Source organism: Nicotiana tabacum, chromosome 12 (genome assembly GCF_000715075.1).
Source record: "Nicotiana tabacum cultivar K326 chromosome 12, ASM71507v2, whole genome shotgun sequence".
NCBI lineage: Eukaryota > Viridiplantae > Streptophyta > Magnoliopsida > Solanales > Solanaceae > Nicotiana > Nicotiana tabacum.
Window position 1 is genome coordinate 58,760,331 of NC_134091.1, and position 20,341 is coordinate 58,780,671.

Consider the following 20,341-nt stretch of genomic DNA (forward strand, 5'->3'; position numbering starts at 1 on the left):
CACTGTATGAAGTCAGCTATACAGACTACTGAACAACATTACATCCCATCCCATCAGGCACCTTAGCATATTTGGCCAAGAAGCAAACAGACACAAACTGTTCATCTCAGCTTTTAGTCTTAACTGGGTTATGCCTGAGTGTTAAAGATGCCCTGGTTAGCTGGAGTTCATCAAAGGTTGGGAAATCCATCAGGACAGTTTGGAAGATGATCCCTGCTTGTATTTTCTGGTGTGTCTGGACAGAAAGAAATACTAGATGCTTTGAAGGCATTACTACTCCAAATACATTCTTAAGGCTAGATGTTTAACAAGTCTTTGTAGTTGGAGTAATCTTTCCCTGTCAATTCCTCTGAAGCTTTTTTGGACTTTGTTAGCTCCTTAACTTCAGACTAGACCTTTTGTAATAGAGCTAACATTGTTTTGTTTTTCTATTTCTTTGCTCTGTAAATTCTGAATTTGCATCTAGACCTTTCTAAAACCAAAATCCTCTTTTCCAGCTTTATTTCCACTTTCACAATGTTTTCATCGACACAGTAGGGTGAGATTAGAAAAGTTATCAGACGAGGACACGACCTACTTTTCATATTTTGCAAGCATAATGAAATAGGAAAAAAAATTAGACCATAGGAACTCCAATATGTTGGTTGAAAGATACTTTCTTCTAGTTTGTTAGTATATCTGGTACTTAGCTACCACGTCCATTGTTTTTGAAAATTGCTATTGGAAATTGTTGCTCCCTGATTGTTACTACTTGATGCTACTTTTTCTCCCCTTTTACAGGAAATTGTTGCTCCCTGATTGTTACTATTTGATGCTACTTTTTCTCCCCTTTTTCCTTATTGTCTTTTGTCTCCCTCTTCTTTCTTTCTTCCCCCTCTTTCTTCGTCTTCTTCTTCCCTTTTCTTCCTTTCCACCTTGTTAGAATAGCTATGTGAAAATATATGTAATTAGTCCTAGTCCCATAGGTAATAGGAATAGGTTATATATTATGTGTACTTATAAATAGGGTTCATTGTATTACAATTAACATCAATAATACAAATTTTCCGTGTATTATTTCTCACATGGTATCAGAGCGGCAGTGAGAAAACATCCAGGGAAAAAAACCCAGCCGAAAAAGTCGCCGTGCTTCAATTCTGGCGACCCTTTTAGGGTTGTTTTTCGTCAAACCAATTTCCATCGATGTTGTGCAAAAACCAACACCACCACAAGGTCCCCCAACCTCCGGCGACCAAACCCCAACAAACAGCTCCGGCAACCGACATCTCACGCGCCAATCAGAGCTTTGCTTTTCCGACGAGATCTACTCCACGCGCCGCGCGTGGAGCACTTTCCGGACACTTTTTGACAAAATTTCTTCATAATGGTTGGATCGCCTACAAATTCCGAGCCTACCCATAATTTTATTTTTTAATTCCGAGCACATTGAAATTTTTTCCGGCAACTACAGTACTTTTCCGGCAGTAGAGTATTTTTCCGGCAACTACAGTTGATTCTTTGTTTAATTTGGTGCTAATTTGCTGGACATACTTTCTATCTAACAATGTCTTTGGGAGTTGATGCGTTTGGTTTAAAAACACGGGTTCTGGAAGTTCCGATATTATGATTACCTCAGAACCTTTAATGGGAAGTTCAAACTACTTAGCTTGGGTTTCGTCTGTCGAATTGCGGTGTAAATGTCAAGGTGTTCAAGATCATTTAACAAAAAGGCTAGCGAAGGAGACGAAAAGGCCAAAGCACTTTGGGAGAAGGTAGATGCTCAGTTATGTAGTATCGTATGGCGATCTATTGATTCCAAGTTGATGCCCTTGTTTTGTCCATTCCAGAGATGTTATTTAGTTTAGGAAAAGGCTCGTACTTTATACACTAATAACATATCTCGTTTCTATAATGTGATATCACAAATGACAAGCTTGAAGAAACAGGAATTGGATATGTCTACTTGGGACAAGTACAGGCAGTCATGGAAGAATTTGAGAAGTTGATGTCAGTTTCTGCTAGTATTGAAAAGCAACAAGAGCAACGACAGAAGATGTTTCTAATTCTTACACTCGTTGGACTTCCTAATGACCTTAATTCAGTACGTGACCAGATTTTGGCTAGTCCGACTGTCCCTATAGTTAATGAATTATTCTCTCGATTACTTCACCTTACTACAGCACCAAGTCACCCAGTGATCTCATCACAGCCACTTGACTCCTATGTTCTCGCATCCCAGACAGTGGAAAATCGGGCATCTCAAACTATGGAGAATAGACGAGGAGGAGGTCGTTTTGGAAGATCTAGACCCAAGTGTTCTTATTGTCATAAACTTGGACACACTCGTAAAGTGTGCTATTCTTTACATGATCGACCACCCAAAAATGCTTATGTTGCTCAGACCGAGACTACAGGTAACCAAGGAATTTCTTTATTTGAAGGAGAATATAACGAGTTCTTTCAGTATCGAGCAAGTAAGCAGACATCTCAACAAGTAGCCTCAGTTGCTCAGACTGATACTTTTGTTGCTGGTAATTCTTTTGCTTGTGTTTCCCGGTCTAGTACTCTTGAACCATGGGTCATGGACTCGGGCGCTTTTGATCATATCTTTGGTAATAAATCTCTTTTGTCGAATATTAAGTATTCACAGTCTCTTCCCACTGTTACTTTAGCCAATGGGTTTCAAACTAAAGCAAAAGGAGTTGGACAAGTTAATCCCCTATCTTCTGTCTCTCTAGAATCCGTTCTTTATGTCCCTGGCTGTCCTTTTAGTCTTGGATCTGTTGGTCGTTTGACTCGTGCCCTCCATTGTGGTATATATTTTATTGATGACTCTTTTACTATGCAGGACCGCAGTACGGGACAGACGATTGGACCAGGGCGTGAATCAGAAGGCCTTTACTACCTTAACTCACTCAATCCCTCCAAAGCATATCTAGTTACAGATCCTCCAGAGTTAATTCACAGACGTTTAGGACATTCGAGTTTATCCAAGCTTCAGAAGATGATGCCTAGTTTGTCTAGTTTGTCTATATTAGATTGTGAGTCGTGTCAGCTTGAGAAACATACCCGAGCCTCCTTTTCGCGTAATGTTGAGAGTCATGCAGAGTCTGTTTTGTCTTTAGTTCATTCTTATATATGGAGTCCTAGTAGAGTCAGTTCAACCTTGGGATTTTGTTATTTTGTTAGTTTCATTGATGATTATTCAAGATGTACTTGGCTTTTCTTAATGAATATTCTAGAATTTTTGTGCTGAAATCAAAAATCAATTTGGTGTTTCTATTCGCACTTTTCGCAGTGATAATGCCTTAGAATATTTATCCTCTCAGTTTCAGCAGTTTATGACTTCTCAAGGAATTATTCATCATACATTTTGTCCTTACACCCCTCAGCAAAATGGGGTTGCAGAGAGAAAGAATAGGCACCTCATTGAGACTGCTCGCACACTTCTCGTTGAATCTCGTGTTCCGTTGCGTTTTGGGAGCGATGCAGTTCTTGCAGCTTGCTATTTGATTAATCGGATGCCTTCATCTCCCATCCAGAATCAGCTTCCGTATTCAGTATTGTTTCCCCAATCACCCTTATACTCTCTTCCCCCTCGTGTTTTTGGGAGCACGTGCTTCATTCATAACTTAGCCCCGGGAAAGATAAGTTAGCTCCTCGTGCTCTCAAGTGTGTCTTCCTTGGTTATTCTCGTGTTCATAAGGGATATAGTTGTTACTCACCTGATCTTCGTAGGTACCTTATGTCAGTTGACGTCACATTTTTTGAGTCTAAACCATTCTTTACCTCTTCTGACCAACTTGATATATCTAAGGTCGTACCTATACCAACCGTTGAGGAGTCTAGTGTTGCTCCTCCTAGATCCCCAGCCACAGGAACACCACTCCTGACCTATCATCATCTTAAGCCCTGAAGCAAGGCTCAAAACATATTGAGCGCTTTGCCTCGCCTTGTGAGCGCTTCAATGTCGCATCAAGGCTCTAAGGCATACGTTTCCTTGCCAATGAATGTAATACTGAAAATGCGACACTAAACAATTGATATTTCACTCTATCATAATTTGTTTTCAATTTCTTTGTCCATATATTTGTTATTAATGTTTATAATTATTGGTCTTGGACTAAATATACATATTTTTACTTTTTCTCCAGTTGCGCCTTTTTTCATTAAAGCGCACGCTTTAATTGCGCTTTGCGCTTAAAGCCCCAACGGACCTTAGAGATTTTTTGCGCTTTTCGCCTTTGATAACACTGATCGGAAAGACTCTCTCTACCTCTCCAGGAAGGGGTAAGGTCTGCGTACACACTACCCTCCCCAGACCCCACCTGTGAGATTATACTGTGTTTGTTGTTGTTGTTGTTGAACTCCAATATGTCTGATAGTCTAAATACCCTGTAGATAGGAACTTCAATAATCCATTTTACAAGACCATTTAAATTAGAATGTTTATTTGTTCAGACAATGCGCCTCACCCCTGAAATAGAACGGAGGAAAATGGAAGCTCCCAACAAAGCTTTATCTACTTGCAGTAATGTACATTCAGATTTCTGCATCACCGAATAAGGAGATGGTCTAACCTAGGGTTTAGGTATTTTACCCCTGGCAAATCAACACTTTATTCTACACTACCCAACTATGGGAAAAGGAAAGTTGTTCAGCTTTGTGTGGGGAAACTTCCTTGTCAACACGGTAATACCTTTATAGATATGATCTTGTAAAAATAAAATCTGATTTAGCGTTTCACTTGAGGGGCGCCTTGGCACGACGGTAGGGGTTGCCACTGTATAACCAGGGGTGAGGGTTCAACCCGTGGAAACAAAATCTTTCAGAAATGAAAGATAAGGCTGCATACAATAAATCTAATGTGGTCCGACCTTTCCCGGGGCCCCGGGCACAGCGAGTGCTGGGCTGCCCTTTTTAATGTTTCACCAGACCATCATGGATAAGATTTGCCTTTACTGAAATAAGTCCTCCAAATATTTTCGAAGAGACAAAGCACTTCTATGATTTTAGAGTCTCCTGATTAAGCAATAATTACCCAAACAAAAAAAAAGGGGAAGACTTCCATCTTCTCCTGACTGTAGCCATTAGTCTTCCAATTGAGAGTTGATGTATAATCCTTGTGAACTTCTTTGTGTATAATTGTATGTTACTCTAAACGCACTCTAGACAGCCTTATTTAAGGCAGGCAAAAATTAATTCTTAGGATATCATTAACTAATTAAGAATCTCTTCAAGTAATCCAAATATAGAGCCCAGCCTGACAAATTCACAAACATTAAGCTTCACGGAAAATCATGAAGTTCCAAAAGCAAATAACTCAAAAGATACATATTTTACTTCATGCACTACTGAAAAATACAAAGAGAAACTCAGAAGCAAGTGCACATCCTACGTCGACATCAAGCTCTACATGTGCAAGTACAATGGCCAAGGAAAGAAGCTCATATTATCCAGATCTAAGAAAATGACGCAATTGAAGATGCAGTTATGGCTGGAATATTCAATTATTTGTGATCTCTGTTTATCCTTTAGCAAAGGAGATTATAAAATTGTAAGCCAAGAAAACATTTAGGCTCGAAGTTATTAGGTGCTGATGCAAATGAAAGAGTTAGTATACCAGTCAATAAGATAGAACACTCGTCAAGATAGATATGAATTCAATTCAACATACCTTGGGTTCTGCATTTGTTATTCTCATTGTGAGAAGAACTCTCTCCAGACTTTGGCCTACTTCATCTTCAGTTCTCCCATTAATCAGCAGAAGCTGGCCTTTTGGTTCTGCAAACATGTCATTCAGAAAATAAAAGCATCTCTCAGCACAATTGTTTTGAAGGAAAAACTTCTCTCGACACAATTGATGGCATTAGAGAATACAATCCAGAGGATTAGTCTGCCTTTAGCATATCCATTTTCCTTTTTCACTTTGAAGCAATCTTATTTAGTTGCTTTTGTCATGCAGCTGAAAAGCATTTCTGAAGATGAAGGCTTGCGGCATTATTGGATGTGTCACGCAACAAGAGCGCTTGGCAGGAGATCGCCTAGAATATTATTCCATTTCATTCTGTTTTAACTAGAAGACCAACTCGTTTTCAGCATTGCATCTTTTGATCTAATCAAATGGACCTTTGTCCTAGTATACGACATGCTAATGTCGGCAATCAGTTTTGGGTGAAATTAGAAATCATAAGAAAATTAAACCTCAACACGAAAAGATTCAATAACGAATATATCTTAATTCTTATCATGGAAAAATCAGAAAACACTACTTCATTTTGCATCTGGCTCGCTTTGAAAGATGGATTATATTTAGGCTAGCCATTAACATTTTGGAGCCAAGAGCATTATGGTCTTTTATATATTTCGATAGCCAAGAGATTTTCCTTTTTGGATAACCAAGAAATCCCTGAGAGCCGGTGGCGGTACAAAGTTTTCTCTCCCTTTGCACCCAAGGGTGTGGCCTAACGATTAATGAAATGGGATGAAAATCAATAGAGACCATCGTTTGAATTCCAACAGAGATAAAATGCTAGGTCATGTCTTCTCATTTGCCTAAGCTCCAAAGCCTTGGTGAGTCGAGTTATCCGGTACTTGTACTTGTGGGAGATAGGAGGTACCTAGTGGAGCAGTCGAGGTGTACCTAACACCGCCATGATAAAAAAATCTCTCCTTCCGAACCACCCCCCCCCACCCCACCCCCACCCCCACCCCCGAAATACCCATAACAAAATGGTCCATATAATGGCTAGAGGTGCTACTTCTCGTTCCCAAAAATGAAAATAAGGAAAGAAAAGATAGTGAAATTGTGGACAGATAAATGGTTAGCAAAGGAACAATTCCCTGATCTCCATGCAATCAGTACAAACAAAGACAGCACAGTGGCTGCATGTCATTCCTACTGCAAGTGGAACTTGCAGACATTCCATTCCGCAGTTTGGTAACCTAAGACCAAATTTTAACACTAGTCCCGTCTTTATCACTGTATAAGCTCTAATAAGATGGATGAACTTTGTTTCAGGAGTCCAAGCTTCTGATAATAGGAAACCTATCAATTGCTCTCAAACTGTCACTTTATTTTTCTATTTTCTTATCCATCTATTTATCTTTTTTTCCATATATGCTCTAAGAAGGTTTGCTGTGATTAAGTGTCGGATACCAAGCTTCTGATATTTACACAAGAGTTGCAGGAAACTGTTAATCAGTGTTATCAAAGGCAAAAAGCGCAAAAACGCTCTTAAGGTCCGTTGGGGCTTTAAGTGCAAAGTGCAAATAAAGCGTGGGCTTTAATGAAGAAAGGTGCAATGGGAGAAAAAGTAAAAATATGCATGTAGTCCAAGACTAATCATTATAAGCATGAATAACAAATATATGGACAAAGAAATTGAAAATAAAAATCACGATAAAGTGAAATATCAATTGTTTAAGGTCGCCTTTTCAGGATTACACTCATTGGCAAGGAAAAGTGTGCCTTAGAGCTTTGATGCGACACTAAAGCACACACAAAGCGAGGAGAAGCGCTAAACGTGTTTTGAGCCTCACTTCAGGGCTTAAGCGCGCCTTTGACAACACTGCTGTTAATGGCTCTCAAACTGTCACTGTCTGTCCATTTTATTTGGTATCAACTTGGACTCTAGTGCATCTGTTCATCAGTATCATTGTAGGAAATCATTATGTCTTTTCCTTTCTTTAGCGGCACTAGAGTTCAACTTCCAATGCTACAATGAAGAATCTCTGAACCAAAGCCACTTTCTTTCTTTTGATTATTTGGCCCTCCACTTCACATCCATCACAAGACTATTCGTGCTCATTTAGTTAGACAATTCAAAGGTGCCCAAAATATTCCTTACTTTCCCAGCCTACTGCAGGAAACTTTACCTGGACTCAAACTAATCCTTTATGATAATGCATCTAGCAGCAAGCATAAGGTACGAGGAGTTGATTGGAAGGATTTTGTTGATCACAAACATGGGAAGCAGCAGTAGTTCTTTAACAGAAGAGAAACTCTGAAGTCCTAATGCAATTTTTGTTCAGCATAACTTTGTCTCTTATCTTTTGTAAAAACTCAGTCAGGCATTTGAGCTATCTAAGAGTGCGGCGTGAATATGTCATCAAACAGTTGGAGACGTTGTACAAGAAAGTACAAATTAGAAAAGAACCAGAAGGAAAACAGAATCAACAGGGCATACCAGGAGAAACAAAATTACATGAACGGGCAATCTGTATTGCCGTATTCTGTTTGTCACCAGTCAGCATCCAAAAGTTTATTCCTGCCTTCCTGAGTGTCTCAATTGTTTCAGGCACACCATCCTAGATATATGTGTATACATATACAAGTGAAAAGTCAGATTACGAAACTCATTGACCAAGAGACAAAATGAATTATAGTTCTAAAAGGAGCATCTTTGCATAACTGCAAGAATTGTGTCAGGACAGCAAGCAAGCCTTACCAGGATAAAGAGAAGAAAAAGAAAGCAGTGTCACCTGTAGACGATCTTCAATTGCTGCAACTCCAATAATCTCAAAGCCATGCTCTATCCTTTGGCAGACCTCAGCTACTCTCCACTGCAGCACACAAGTATTGGAGCATTCAGTCAATTGAAAACTTGTGCAGCACCCAACAGAAAGTCCAGAGCACAATGGGCACACAACACAGGTGATCTAATCTTCGCTGCAAGAAAAAAGCAAATAGTAGCAAGCATAAACCATAGTGATGATTTCTCACCTCTCTATCGACCAATGAACTATTAGCCTCTTTAAACAGTAATGACCATTCATGATATTCTTCTTCTTCTAAATCACGCCATGCCAAACATAACGTCCGCAGACCAAATTGAGCATATTGTTCCACAGCTTCAGTAAAGGTCCGTGTTTGTTGTCCTAGTACATATTCTTTCCATCAATAAATAAGAAGCATTGGCAGTTGAGCAGCAGGATGGCTTAGTAAATATACAACTTACATAACAAAATCAGATTGTCTCAGCATAAATATTCAGAACAATTCAGCACGAGATTACCAAATATTTACACACACAAAAAAAAAAAAAAAAAAAAAGGCACCTCCTTCTCAATCTTGAAAGTGAAAATATGCATAGCAACCACAGATTTTAACTCTCCTAAGCAACCAGATGAATAGATGATGCAGTAGCAAAGAAAAGTATTTCAAAATAGTAGAATGTCAGCATTTTGTCAGATCTAAGATGCTCTAGCAGTGGTCAAGGATAAATGGAACACTTAGTTAAGAAAGGGACTAAGATGAAAGAACAAAAACATTGCTGAATACTCCTACATAAGTATTGCGCAGAGTTCCGGAGCTACTTATTGTTATGCACAAACTAAACACTGTCTGCACTTCTTCTCCCCCGTGCCAAATTTAAAATGTTACAATAGAAATAAAAGCAACAACAACAACAACAACAACCCAGTATAATCCCACTAGTGGGGTCTGGGGAGGGTAGTGTGTACGCAGACCTTACCCTACCCTGGGGTAGAGAGGCTGTTTCCGATAGACCCTCGGCTCCCTCCCTCCAAGAACTCCCCACCTTGCTCTTGGGGTGACTCGAACTCACAACCTCTTGGTTGGAAGTGGAGGGTGCTCACCACTAGAGCAACCCACTCTTGTCACAATAGAAATAAAAGCAAATTCCAAAAATAAAAAGGGTGACAAACTGAGATCTATCCTCCCAGCTATGCCCTCATTTCCACATTGATGCAGTTTGTTTGAAGGTGAGATTCTTTTTTCATGACTGTTCGCCTGATGACTCTTCTACCTCACTTTGCACCTATCCTGCTACACTCCAGTCTCCTCCCTCAATCACTTGTCAAAGAATCTCTGCCATTTACTGTCCTCAAATGCACACTCCTGCTTTTGAGCTATTTATCTCATGTGCAAACTAAAAGTTGTCTAAAGATTCTCCTTGTCAGCCAAAAACAAAATAATGAAAGTGGACGAACTTTTGAAAGCAAAAGGTGACAGTTTTGAAAGCAAAAGATGACTTAAAAGTAAGAGATAAAAGAAGAATGCTAGGTTACATTGGGAAAGAATATATTTTAAATCTGAAAAGAGTAGAAGCCCACCACACGTTTACTCAACATTCGACCATTTCCCAAAAGGATGGATAAACCTAGTAGAAAGCCACATAGTTCAAATCTAAAAGGAATAGAACCCACTTGATCCAGCAAAACTTGAGGAAAATGGAGAACAACTTGAAAATGATCTGAGAAAATGCATGGGGTGATCTCTTGTACTATATAAGGAAATGTCTCATTCTACTGAAGAAAGGAAGCAATATGTGCAAGTTTGCAATTGGATAATGTCCTAGCCTACACCAAGCGAATTGAGTATTGGTAAGAGGAATATCCCTTACGTCACAATCTCGAGTGACAATATCAAAACCTCTCAAACTACTGTTAACCCTGATCCTGAAATTTTCTCATTAGTACTCCTAATGAGCCTAAAATTCCCACCAAAAACCCACTTGTTAGAACAAAGACGAAAAATAAAATTTTAGCTCATCCTAGAAGCTACCATGATCACCTGGCCTTTTTGACCTATAAATGGAGCTAAACCCGACAAGAACTTCTGCTGTCCACATCAAGCTAAACGACACAGAAATATTCCACAAAAGTCACTCTAAAATGGTAGCAAAGCGTGGGGAATACAATCAAATGTTTCTTGGAAGATCACTCCCTACTTAGCCCTACCGAAAAGAAAAGGAAAATGATAGAAATAAAAAAGTAAGTAGAGCCACCTTCACCTTTTTATCGCCTCGGCTAAGAATTTCAAAAACTCCAAAAGAGATAGAAGAGACAAGAAGACACGAGACACACTGAGGAGTGCTGCTAGAGGAGAACAGAGAAAAGAGACAAGCAGAAAGAGAGGAAGAAGAGGGTGAACACAGACAAAAAGGGGGTCACCATTTGTTAACTGAGTTCCCAGTCCAACTTTTGACTTTCGATGCAAAAAGGAGATTTTCCAAATAAATTAAATTCATTATTAGATTTTGTGCATTATGGTGTGATGGAAGCACCAGATTGTAGGTGTGACACTGTGATGATTTAAGATGTTAAAAGGAACGAGGTAGAATTTTTTTATTTTTTATAAGGTAGATAATTTTCTCAATGTTGGGAACATCTCCCATATACTAGTTTACTAAAAAGTAGAGAACATACCAAAAGATGTGATTCTTTACAAATTACACTCAATCTTTATACAAACCAGAACCTCATGGATGCATCAAAAGGAAACTAGAATAAGAGGCTATTCCTTCAAATTTACAAAGTCATTTTCTGTCCCATTAAAAGCACTCTTAAAATCACGTAGAAGGAAGTCACCATCTCTCTGAATTTATGTGGACTTAGCAAGCAAAAGATAGACTATAATTAAAATGGAAGCAAAAGATCTACAGAGGTGATACCAATAATTGGTATTAAGATGTAATCAGATTGATAAACTTACACTAGATCTGGTGTTTCCAAGAGCCTTTTTTTTAGTATATTTAGAGATTTGTATGCCAGAATGTCAAACCCCAAATTATTGAGTGTTAGTATGGAACTGGTCCAAATAGAGCGAAATAGATGTTGCATTCATATAACCAACTCCCGCTAGTTTGAGATTAAGGCATACTAATAGTTGCTCTTGTGCAGTAATGATAGAAGCAGTAAAACAAAGTTATTGGAGTAGGTGACATGATACATTCGCAGCAAATACATAGTGTCATATGAGAGAAGAAATTGTAGATAAAATGTTGGTGTAATCCTTTAACAGAAGGACACAAAAATCAACTTTCACAGAGATTCAGACTTCTCCTCTGTTAATTTATGGAATACGGTACTACTGGGTAAAGAATTATAACCAGCATGTGCATGAGGCAGAATAGCCTCATCTGCTCCCTTTGATAGAAGTATGATATTTCCATTTTGGCAGTCCCTGACCACCAGAGACATCCTTTTTCTGTCAGAAGTGAACTCTAGGGTATCCAACACTTCATACTGGACCAATGAAGCATTAAAATTGATATCTGCGTGAGAAAAGAAGGTTTCAAGAGAAGAATATTACAATTATATAAAAAATGTAAATAGTATTGCTGCTTTCCTCACACAGATTCATACCAAGAATATTCCCTTTCTTTTCAAGAAAAATCATATTTAAGCGAGCTGCAGCACGCACAAGCGCTTCCTCATCTTGAGATTGTGCCTTGTATGAAATTGCTCCAGCTTTGCTATGGGCAGTAATGGAAGAAATATGAAAGTTAATGAAAGAAAAATAATTATAAGGTACCAGGAAACAGAATTCTACTACAGAAAGAAAACAGAGACACCAATAATAGACAAATCATCCAATACCTTTGTACAGGAACTACTGTGTTACATATTGCCATGACAATAAGAAATCGGATAGCATCTGGGGAACCAGCGGCAACAGCTTTAAGCAGCTCTGAATCTGCACGAGAAACAAAGTTTTGTTTAACCTTCTTTTTTGCGAGAAGGGTAATTGATAAGGAAAAAGAGTATGGAGAACACATTAGTTCTCAACCCAGAGAAAGAGGAAAATCAGATAAGGAAAGGTCAAAATAAGTTGAAGATGATGCACAGAAGAGAGACTACTTTTTGTGAAAGATATTATAGTCCTCCCTAGGATCAAAAGTTTGAAGTTGTTTTGATCAATAGATTTGCATGACACAGAAGAGAGCAGTAAAAACTTCCAGCTGGAACTAACAATGTTATCCAGATATACAAAATGCAAGCCCATACTAGCTAAACATTCTAAAACATGGAAGCAACTATCTAAATCCCAAGCTTTAGAATTGAGTAAGGTCCTGTATGTTTGTTTTATGCAATGCTAATTATCTGCATACTTCACATGCTCAAGTTGTAGGGTACCCACTTGAGGAGTCTCCCTCATTTCAAACAGAGAGTAAACACAGTTTGGATTGACAGGAAAAGGAAAAGAAAGAGCTGGAAAATACCTTTTTCTGAACTTTTGCCGCATCAGGCAAGCAGCAGAGTTGTGAGAAAAGCAGACAAGCAGCCACTTTTTCGTACTTTTTTTTTTTTCAAAAGAAGCAAAGTAGCGAAATCATGGGTCACTCTGAAACTTAACTCAAAACCCAAGACTAACAAAAATAGTATTTTGTACTAAACAAGAGCTTGCAGAAAGAAGATAGCTACTTTTTTTATAACCGTCATATCCGGGCCAGCTTACACGCACCTCGACTAATTCAACAGGGTACCTGCTACCTCCTACCATTACAGGTACCGTGTAACTCTATCCACCAAGGCTTGGACAGAAGAGAAGAAATCACCTAGCGTTTTTGCCTCCACTGGGATTTGAACCTGAGACCTCATGGTTTTCAACCCACTTCATTGACCACTAGGCCACGCTCTTGGGTGCGAAAGCTAGCTACCGATTTAAACATCTCAATAAGATAACCAAGGAAAAAGCTAAATAGAGGTGGATGTAGAATAATAGAAAAATAGATCTATAACTCTTAGGATTGTGGATTGCCCTACACTAAGCACCTTGTATCTCAACCAGTACTAAAATCTGCTCGCAATTCATTTGGATAATAGTCTAAAATCAAGTCTTTTTCCAATTTATAGCCATCTTGAAACACCAAAGTAGGATCTCAAATAGCACATTGGAAAGCTGAAAGCATTTTAATGGGTACATGAAATTCATTAGTGTGGGTAATTGAGTTCACATCAGGTCGTACTCCAAGTTATCTAGACTCTGTTTCTGTATCTATTTCTTTGACAGCATGTATACTATTAAAACTGGAAAAAAGTTGAAAATACACGAGTCAATAATAGATAACTCACGGAAAATATAACTAAGGCCTTACCCTTTAAAGCATCTCCATTTTCACTCCCATAGAAGGTTCCACCAAAAAAACATCTTTTAAAGATCATCTTGTTCTCAGTAAGCGTCCCAGTTTTATCAGTCAATATATATTCTACTTGCCCCAAATCCTCACTAATTGCTGTGCTGCCATGAAAGAGAAAGAAGATACATAAACCAATGGAATAGCAAATATGCTAGCAAACAAAAATTAAAACTAAGACAATGTTTCTTACTTTGTTGCACGGGATGGAGTACCAGTTTCTGGATCAACCATCTCATTGTCCCAATCAATGAACTTGGCATATAAGCTTTTCACAAGATCCAGTGATACCTATCAAAAAGAACAAACACACATTTGAAGCCATATATCTTCTAATCCAAAAGGAAAAGGTACACTTCTAATTGCATAAATTAACCTTGTCAATTTTATTTTTAAAATTTAAAAACTTAAATTGGAAGCATTATCATACCTATCCTTGTAAAGTTGCATATATTTACTTTTATGTCTATACCACTACAATAGCATGAATAGAGATCATACCCTACATTTTTGTGTCAACAGTTACCCTCAGTTTGTATATTGGTTCAACAAGAATTATTTCAGTTAGAATAAATAGAACTAAAAATATGTTCTTTTTCCTCTTAAAGGTTGAGAAAGAATTCAATCACCTACTGCCATTCAGGGGCGGACCCACCTTATAGTAAGGGAGTTCAATTGAACCCGCTTCATCGAAAAAATTAATTATTTTCACCTGTTAACTTCATCAGAAAATCATGAAAAAGATCGGATTATAAGACATGAACCCACTTGACACAAATGGAAGCTGCAGAGTAGGGGCAAAGAGTGTTCATAATGGAGGCAGAGGTCAAAAGTTCGAATCTCTGATGCGGCTAACTTATGTGTGTTCCAGATTTCATTTCATGCTCCAGTTCATTACTTTGTTATACACTAATATACTATTTTACCTGTTATCTTTTTGTTTTCATCACCTATTGTTACCTTGTATCCATAATAGCTATTTTTATTAAACTCTATTTTACTTCAAAAAAAAAAAAAAAAAAAACTTTTCATAAAGTGAATTTTGGTTCTCTCTTTCATAATTTCTGCTAAAACATGAGAGTGCTTTGTTGAGATTATTTTATAGTTTTTTAATTTAATGTAGTTTAGTTTATATGTGTTAAAATTGTTAATTTGTGTTATACTGAAAATTCTAGTTTGGTGTATAATTTCTTTTACTTTAAACGTTTGTATCAATTATTTTAGTTCATAACTCCTTTTTTTTACTTTTTTTTTGTTTGTAAATACTTATTATGTTAAATTTCTTACAGTTATAAGATTTTTAAGTTGGTAAAATACTTTTTTGTTAAAATTAATAAATTTATAAGTTGGTTGAAGTAAAATTTGTTAATATATAGATAAAATTCTAAAATTAAAAGTAAATAGTTTTTTTTTAAAAATCCCAACTTTGATTAAAAAAAGAGCGTCAATGACTTTATTTTGAGGTCACATGATGAACAAAACTGAGTAGTGAGCAAATTCTATTTATCGGCGTCGTTCTTTGACTGAACCCACTTGAATAAAATCTTAGATCCACCACTGTTGCCATTACCCATTAGTTCTATAATGTGCTCAAGTTTACTAGACCACCTTCAAAGCTAATTCAATCAGATCAGGATATTAAGGATAACGTGAGTAACACTGTCGATTCCTCAAAACATCTAACTTCATAGAGTCCTATGAAATATATGTCACAAGAAATATTGAAAAAGTAAAAGTAAAAGGAGACGACAGAATAACATTTAAAAGCAAATTACTAAACTAGTTGAATCTAAACTACAGAAAAGGTGTTTATGGTGGTTAAGACGCTGAATATGGTGAAAAGGATGAAGAATGTGGGAATTATAGTCAGCATATGCCAGTATTAAGTGAGAGGAAATCACACCAGGATCCATCAAAGAAAGGGACGAAGGACAGAATTATGCAGAACTATCAAGAAAGTAGCTATCAACTACCTCTATTATCGGATATAACTAGAAATTGGTATAGAATGTAGTAAGATATATTTTGGCTATGCATTAATTTCCTCTTCACTGCATGCAACACAGGACAGGTTTAACCATTAAGAGCCAACATTCAGACCAGAACATAATAAAGATCTGAAGAAAAGAACACTCAACTGCACCGGTATATACAGTAATATTGTAATAATATAATTCAAAGGAGCCAAAAATAGTGAAAGTTGAAGTTATGACTCCAGTTGTATAGCCACTACCAGCCTGGAGTTCTATTTGCTCCCCAAAAGTTCATACTTTAGGCTACCAGTGAAACTAGACAATTCATAAAAATTGGGTCTTTAAGATGTACAACAATCAACTTGAACGCACAAATTACTTTTTAATCTGAATAAAAGTATAGCAGATTGCTTTGCTACTTCTGCCAAGATACCTTTGCTTTTGCGCATTCTACAATAGAAAAACGTAACTGCCGTAAAAGGAACTTTTTTGATAAATGACTGCTAAGAATTACAAAAATGCATGTCCAACGGTTGTGGAGTCTACAAGGAGGAGAAGAGCAGTGGGATGTGAGATTTAGAAGAACTTGCAAGATTGGGAGGTAGAAGAATTTCAAAACTTGCTCGAATTGCTTCACGACCAAAAAATTTCACTAGATAGTCATGATACATGGAGATGGAGTGCTGGGGAAAATGGCATTTTTTCTGTGAAGTCCTATTATGAGAAGCTTCTATCTAGGGAGGAGCCTGTCTTCCCACATAATTCGGTATGGATTCCCAGGGTACCGAGAAAGGTGTGCTTCTTTACTTGGTTAGCTACATGAGGGGTGATCTTGACGGCGAAGAATTTGAGGAAGAAGAAGATTATATGTGTTAGTTGGTGCTTCATGTGCAAAAAATCGGGAGAAGATGTGAATCACCTCTTTATACATTGCCGGATAGCATCTTATTTGTGGGGGGTTTGAGTTGGTTTGGTTTCAAGTGGGTGATGCCAGGCACAGTGAAAGAAGATATGTTTCACTTCCGTCAGAAGACGGAAGAGAAAACGCAGAGCTTGTGATGTTGCTCTCCTAGCACTCATGTGGGTTAATTGGAATGAGAGGAATAGGAGAGCTTTTGATGGAGTAGAAAAAGATCTTGTTCACCCTTGAGGAGTAGCCTCTTTTCCCTTATTTATTTTTGGTGCACCCTTGAGGTTCCTATTTGTATAGAAGATTGGGTGTTATTCGTAGAAAGCCATGTCCTTTTGTAAGGTTTTCTACTTTTCGTTATACTCCTTGTATACGGGCATGTTTTGCCCTTTTTTAATGAAATTTATCGGTCTATCGGAAACAGCCTCTCTACCTTTATAAAGCAGGGTTAAGGTCTGTGTACACACTACCCTCTCCAGACCCCATTTATAGGATTACACTGGGTTTGTTGTTGTTGTTGTTGTTGTATTACCTTATCAAAAAAAAAGGATTACAAAAATACTCTAGAATATGACAAAAAATGCCATAATGCAACAACCATAGTGCAAAGGATACTTCGCAGCATACCTTTATTGAAATGGGAATCATGATGGAACAAAGAAGCTCAAACCGAAGAGGGATGACCAGTAACTCGTACCATGGACCTTCATTTGGATATTGGACATACCATAGCTACAAGATGAACAAAAACCTGCAATCAGACAGATGAAAATCCACACCAAACAAGGATCTTATAGACCTCGAGAGGTTGCTACATGAGAGCTCAACCATCAAACATAGAGAAAGCAAGACAGAAAGGGGATACAAACTATTCCAAGAGGAAACAATCTAAGACGCATTATATAATCTTTTTTTATATACAAAAATATTGAATGTGTGACCATCTCATCAAAAAGCTTAAAGCACACTTTTAATTACCCAATTATATTATGTTGCAACATGCCTCCTCGCGTATGGGCCTAGTTCTTTTTCATGGACCAAACACGTGGAAATTGGGCGGCAGTGAGATTTGAACCCGGGACTTCTTGCCCTCTCTGCTAACATGTTGAAGCATGTTACCATCTCATCTAAAAGCTTAAACTATTAGAGAGAGCACAGTTTTAATACCTAATATATTATGTCTCAACATGCATATAAGAAAAAGACACAAAACACATTATGAACTACCAGAACACAGCAATGCTGATGGAGACAAGACGGATACCCCATGAGACAGCAAAATTAATTCATCACATGCTACATCTTCAGTGACTTCTTATTGATCTAATTCTCATAAATACATCTACAGCAAAATCACATTTAACTGGAGTGCGATATCAGATGGTACATATATCTTGATTTCATCGCTCAATCTTGACTGGCATCATCACTCATGGAACATAGATCAAGTGCAAGCATAGAGCCATATTTATGAGTCAACTGAGCTCATAAAAGTTTGGGATTGAGAGTTAGTTCAACCGAGCTCATAATTTCCAAATACCCCATAGCAGTTCAGAGTTGTGCACCTCCCTGACTCCCTCCCTCCCCAGACATTTTTTTGATAATGGATTCACATACATGTAGATATATATACATACACAGACGCATATGTATGCACTATACAGTAAAATAGGCAATTGCTCCTGAGTTCTAATAATGTTCAAGCAAATTCCAGAACTACTGGGAAACAGAGGTCGTGATGATGTTTGACTATGCAAGGAGTTTAAGAAAAAAAAAAGAGACTTTGAAACTTGGGTCTAAAACAAGCCATAGGTATTTGTGTTGCTATAAATCATCTTATTAAGGGAAAACCAGAAGTTTAAAGTTAAATTCTTTCTAAACATAGAAAGCTACCATTCTTTTTGAGATAGACTAAAATGGAAATAAAGGGCAACCCGGTGCACTAAGCTCCCGCTATGCCCGGGGTCCGGGGAAGGGCCGGACCATAAGGGTCTATTGTACGCAGCCTTACCCTGCATTTCTGCAAGAGGCTATTTCCACGACTCGAACCCGTGACCTCCTGGTCACATGGCAGCAACTTTACAAGACTTGGGACGGAAATACCCAAGTCTTGTAAAGGGGAAATACCATCACATAAATTGGTACAGAGTAACAGATTTGGGCAACAATAATAACACATGTCATTAAAACAAGACTTAGGCCGCAAGTCCACAACTTAGTCAGTATCTCCATTAAGTTAACAAGGTCCCAAGTCCCAACTCTCTATACATAATATATATAACCAAAACACATTTGACAAGGGAGGCATAACCTAGTGGTAAGGACCCTCCACCTCCAAAACCATATGGAGTCTCCAGGAAGCAAGGTGGGAAAGAGCCAGAATTTGATTCCTAGGTGAAGCGGTTGGTGGGGTGGGGTTACCATGTCAAAGAAAAACAGCCGAAACACATTATTCCTTATATGATTGCACATCATTCAGAAGTTCCAGTTGGAGTTTCTTTGGAAGAAGAAATATTGTTGAGCATCAGAATGCAAGTTTTCATTCTAGCATTTCTGTCAACCTTATTTTAGATTCGTTTCACCTTGACCTGGATAAGTAATTAATATGAAGGCCTCAATTTTTTGGTCGAACAACCCCCCCCCCCCCCCCACAAAAAGAAAAAAAGAAAGGGGTGAAAGAAATGCATCAAAAAGCAGAAATCTTCTTATATGTTATAAAATGATGTCTAGTCCACCCAAAACAGAATTTTTGAAACAGTGACACCATGATTTATATGTGTTGAAGACATAATTAAATAAATTAAAGTGTGGTCTCTCTAATGGTTTAACCTTTTAGATGAGATGGTCTCACGCACAAGGTTCTGGGTTCAAGTCTCACCTTCACCCGTTATCACAAAATTTTCCATGTGTTTGGCCCAAGAAAAAAGAGTCAAGCTCGCATTTGTGGGGGGGGGGGGGGGAAGACATAATTATGTAAATTAAATTGTGGTCTCTTTAATAGCTTAAGTTTTAGATCAAATGGTCATATACTTCAACAATATAGATACTTAACAAGGTTTACCCATAAAAGGTAAAATATAAAGAGGTCACAACATAACTCTGTTTTTCAATTACAGTTTAACCAGCAGAGGTTCAATAACTCCCAACATATACTTGACTATTAACTCAAAATTTTAAAAATAATATAAACAATATCATTAACATGTTTTATATGACGCGAACCTTACGCGCTTCTGTATCTTTCCAGACATTCCCAGCAATACCCAGAACAATAACAACGACTATCTGAAAAACAAATATTGCGCCTGTCAACTTGTCAATCATGGCATCCATGGCTGTAAGCTTTGGTTCTGGTATGCCCCTACTCATGCCAAGCTTTGTTTCATTCCCTGAAAGAAAGAGAGAGAGGTCATGAATATACTTCACGAAGGAAGAAAAATGAGGCACCTCAGGTTATCATAGCTTATAAGTAAAAAGATGATAGCATTAGTTCATACTTTAGAACTTTATGAGGACAGGAAAATAATAGAAACAAGTTGGGCAATTCAGAAAATTAATCTTAGAGAAATCATTTCCCTGCGTATGACAAGAAGATA

The 20,341-nt window shown here is 37.8% G+C and overlaps 1 protein-coding gene across 1 annotated transcript in view; it reads right to left on the reverse strand.

Moving 5' to 3' along the window:
• The window catches only part of LOC107788684 (phospholipid-transporting ATPase 2), a 47,412-nt gene that overhangs the window by 12,476 nt on the left and 14,595 nt on the right, over positions 1–20,341 (reverse strand). Inside the window, exons 7-17 of the mRNA XM_075226538.1 lie at positions 19,968–20,134; positions 17,373–17,477; positions 14,056–14,153; positions 13,824–13,966; positions 12,325–12,421; positions 12,091–12,200; positions 11,835–11,999; positions 8,705–8,859; positions 8,464–8,544; positions 8,169–8,289; positions 5,657–5,763 (exon numbers count right to left, since the gene is read on the reverse strand). Coding sequence (XP_075082639.1) covers positions 5,657–5,763; positions 8,169–8,289; positions 8,464–8,544; positions 8,705–8,859; positions 11,835–11,999; positions 12,091–12,200; positions 12,325–12,421; positions 13,824–13,966; positions 14,056–14,153; positions 17,373–17,477; positions 19,968–20,134 — 1,349 coding nt within the window. The remainder of the gene's footprint in view (positions 1–5,656; positions 5,764–8,168; positions 8,290–8,463; positions 8,545–8,704; positions 8,860–11,834; positions 12,000–12,090; positions 12,201–12,324; positions 12,422–13,823; positions 13,967–14,055; positions 14,154–17,372; positions 17,478–19,967; positions 20,135–20,341) is intronic.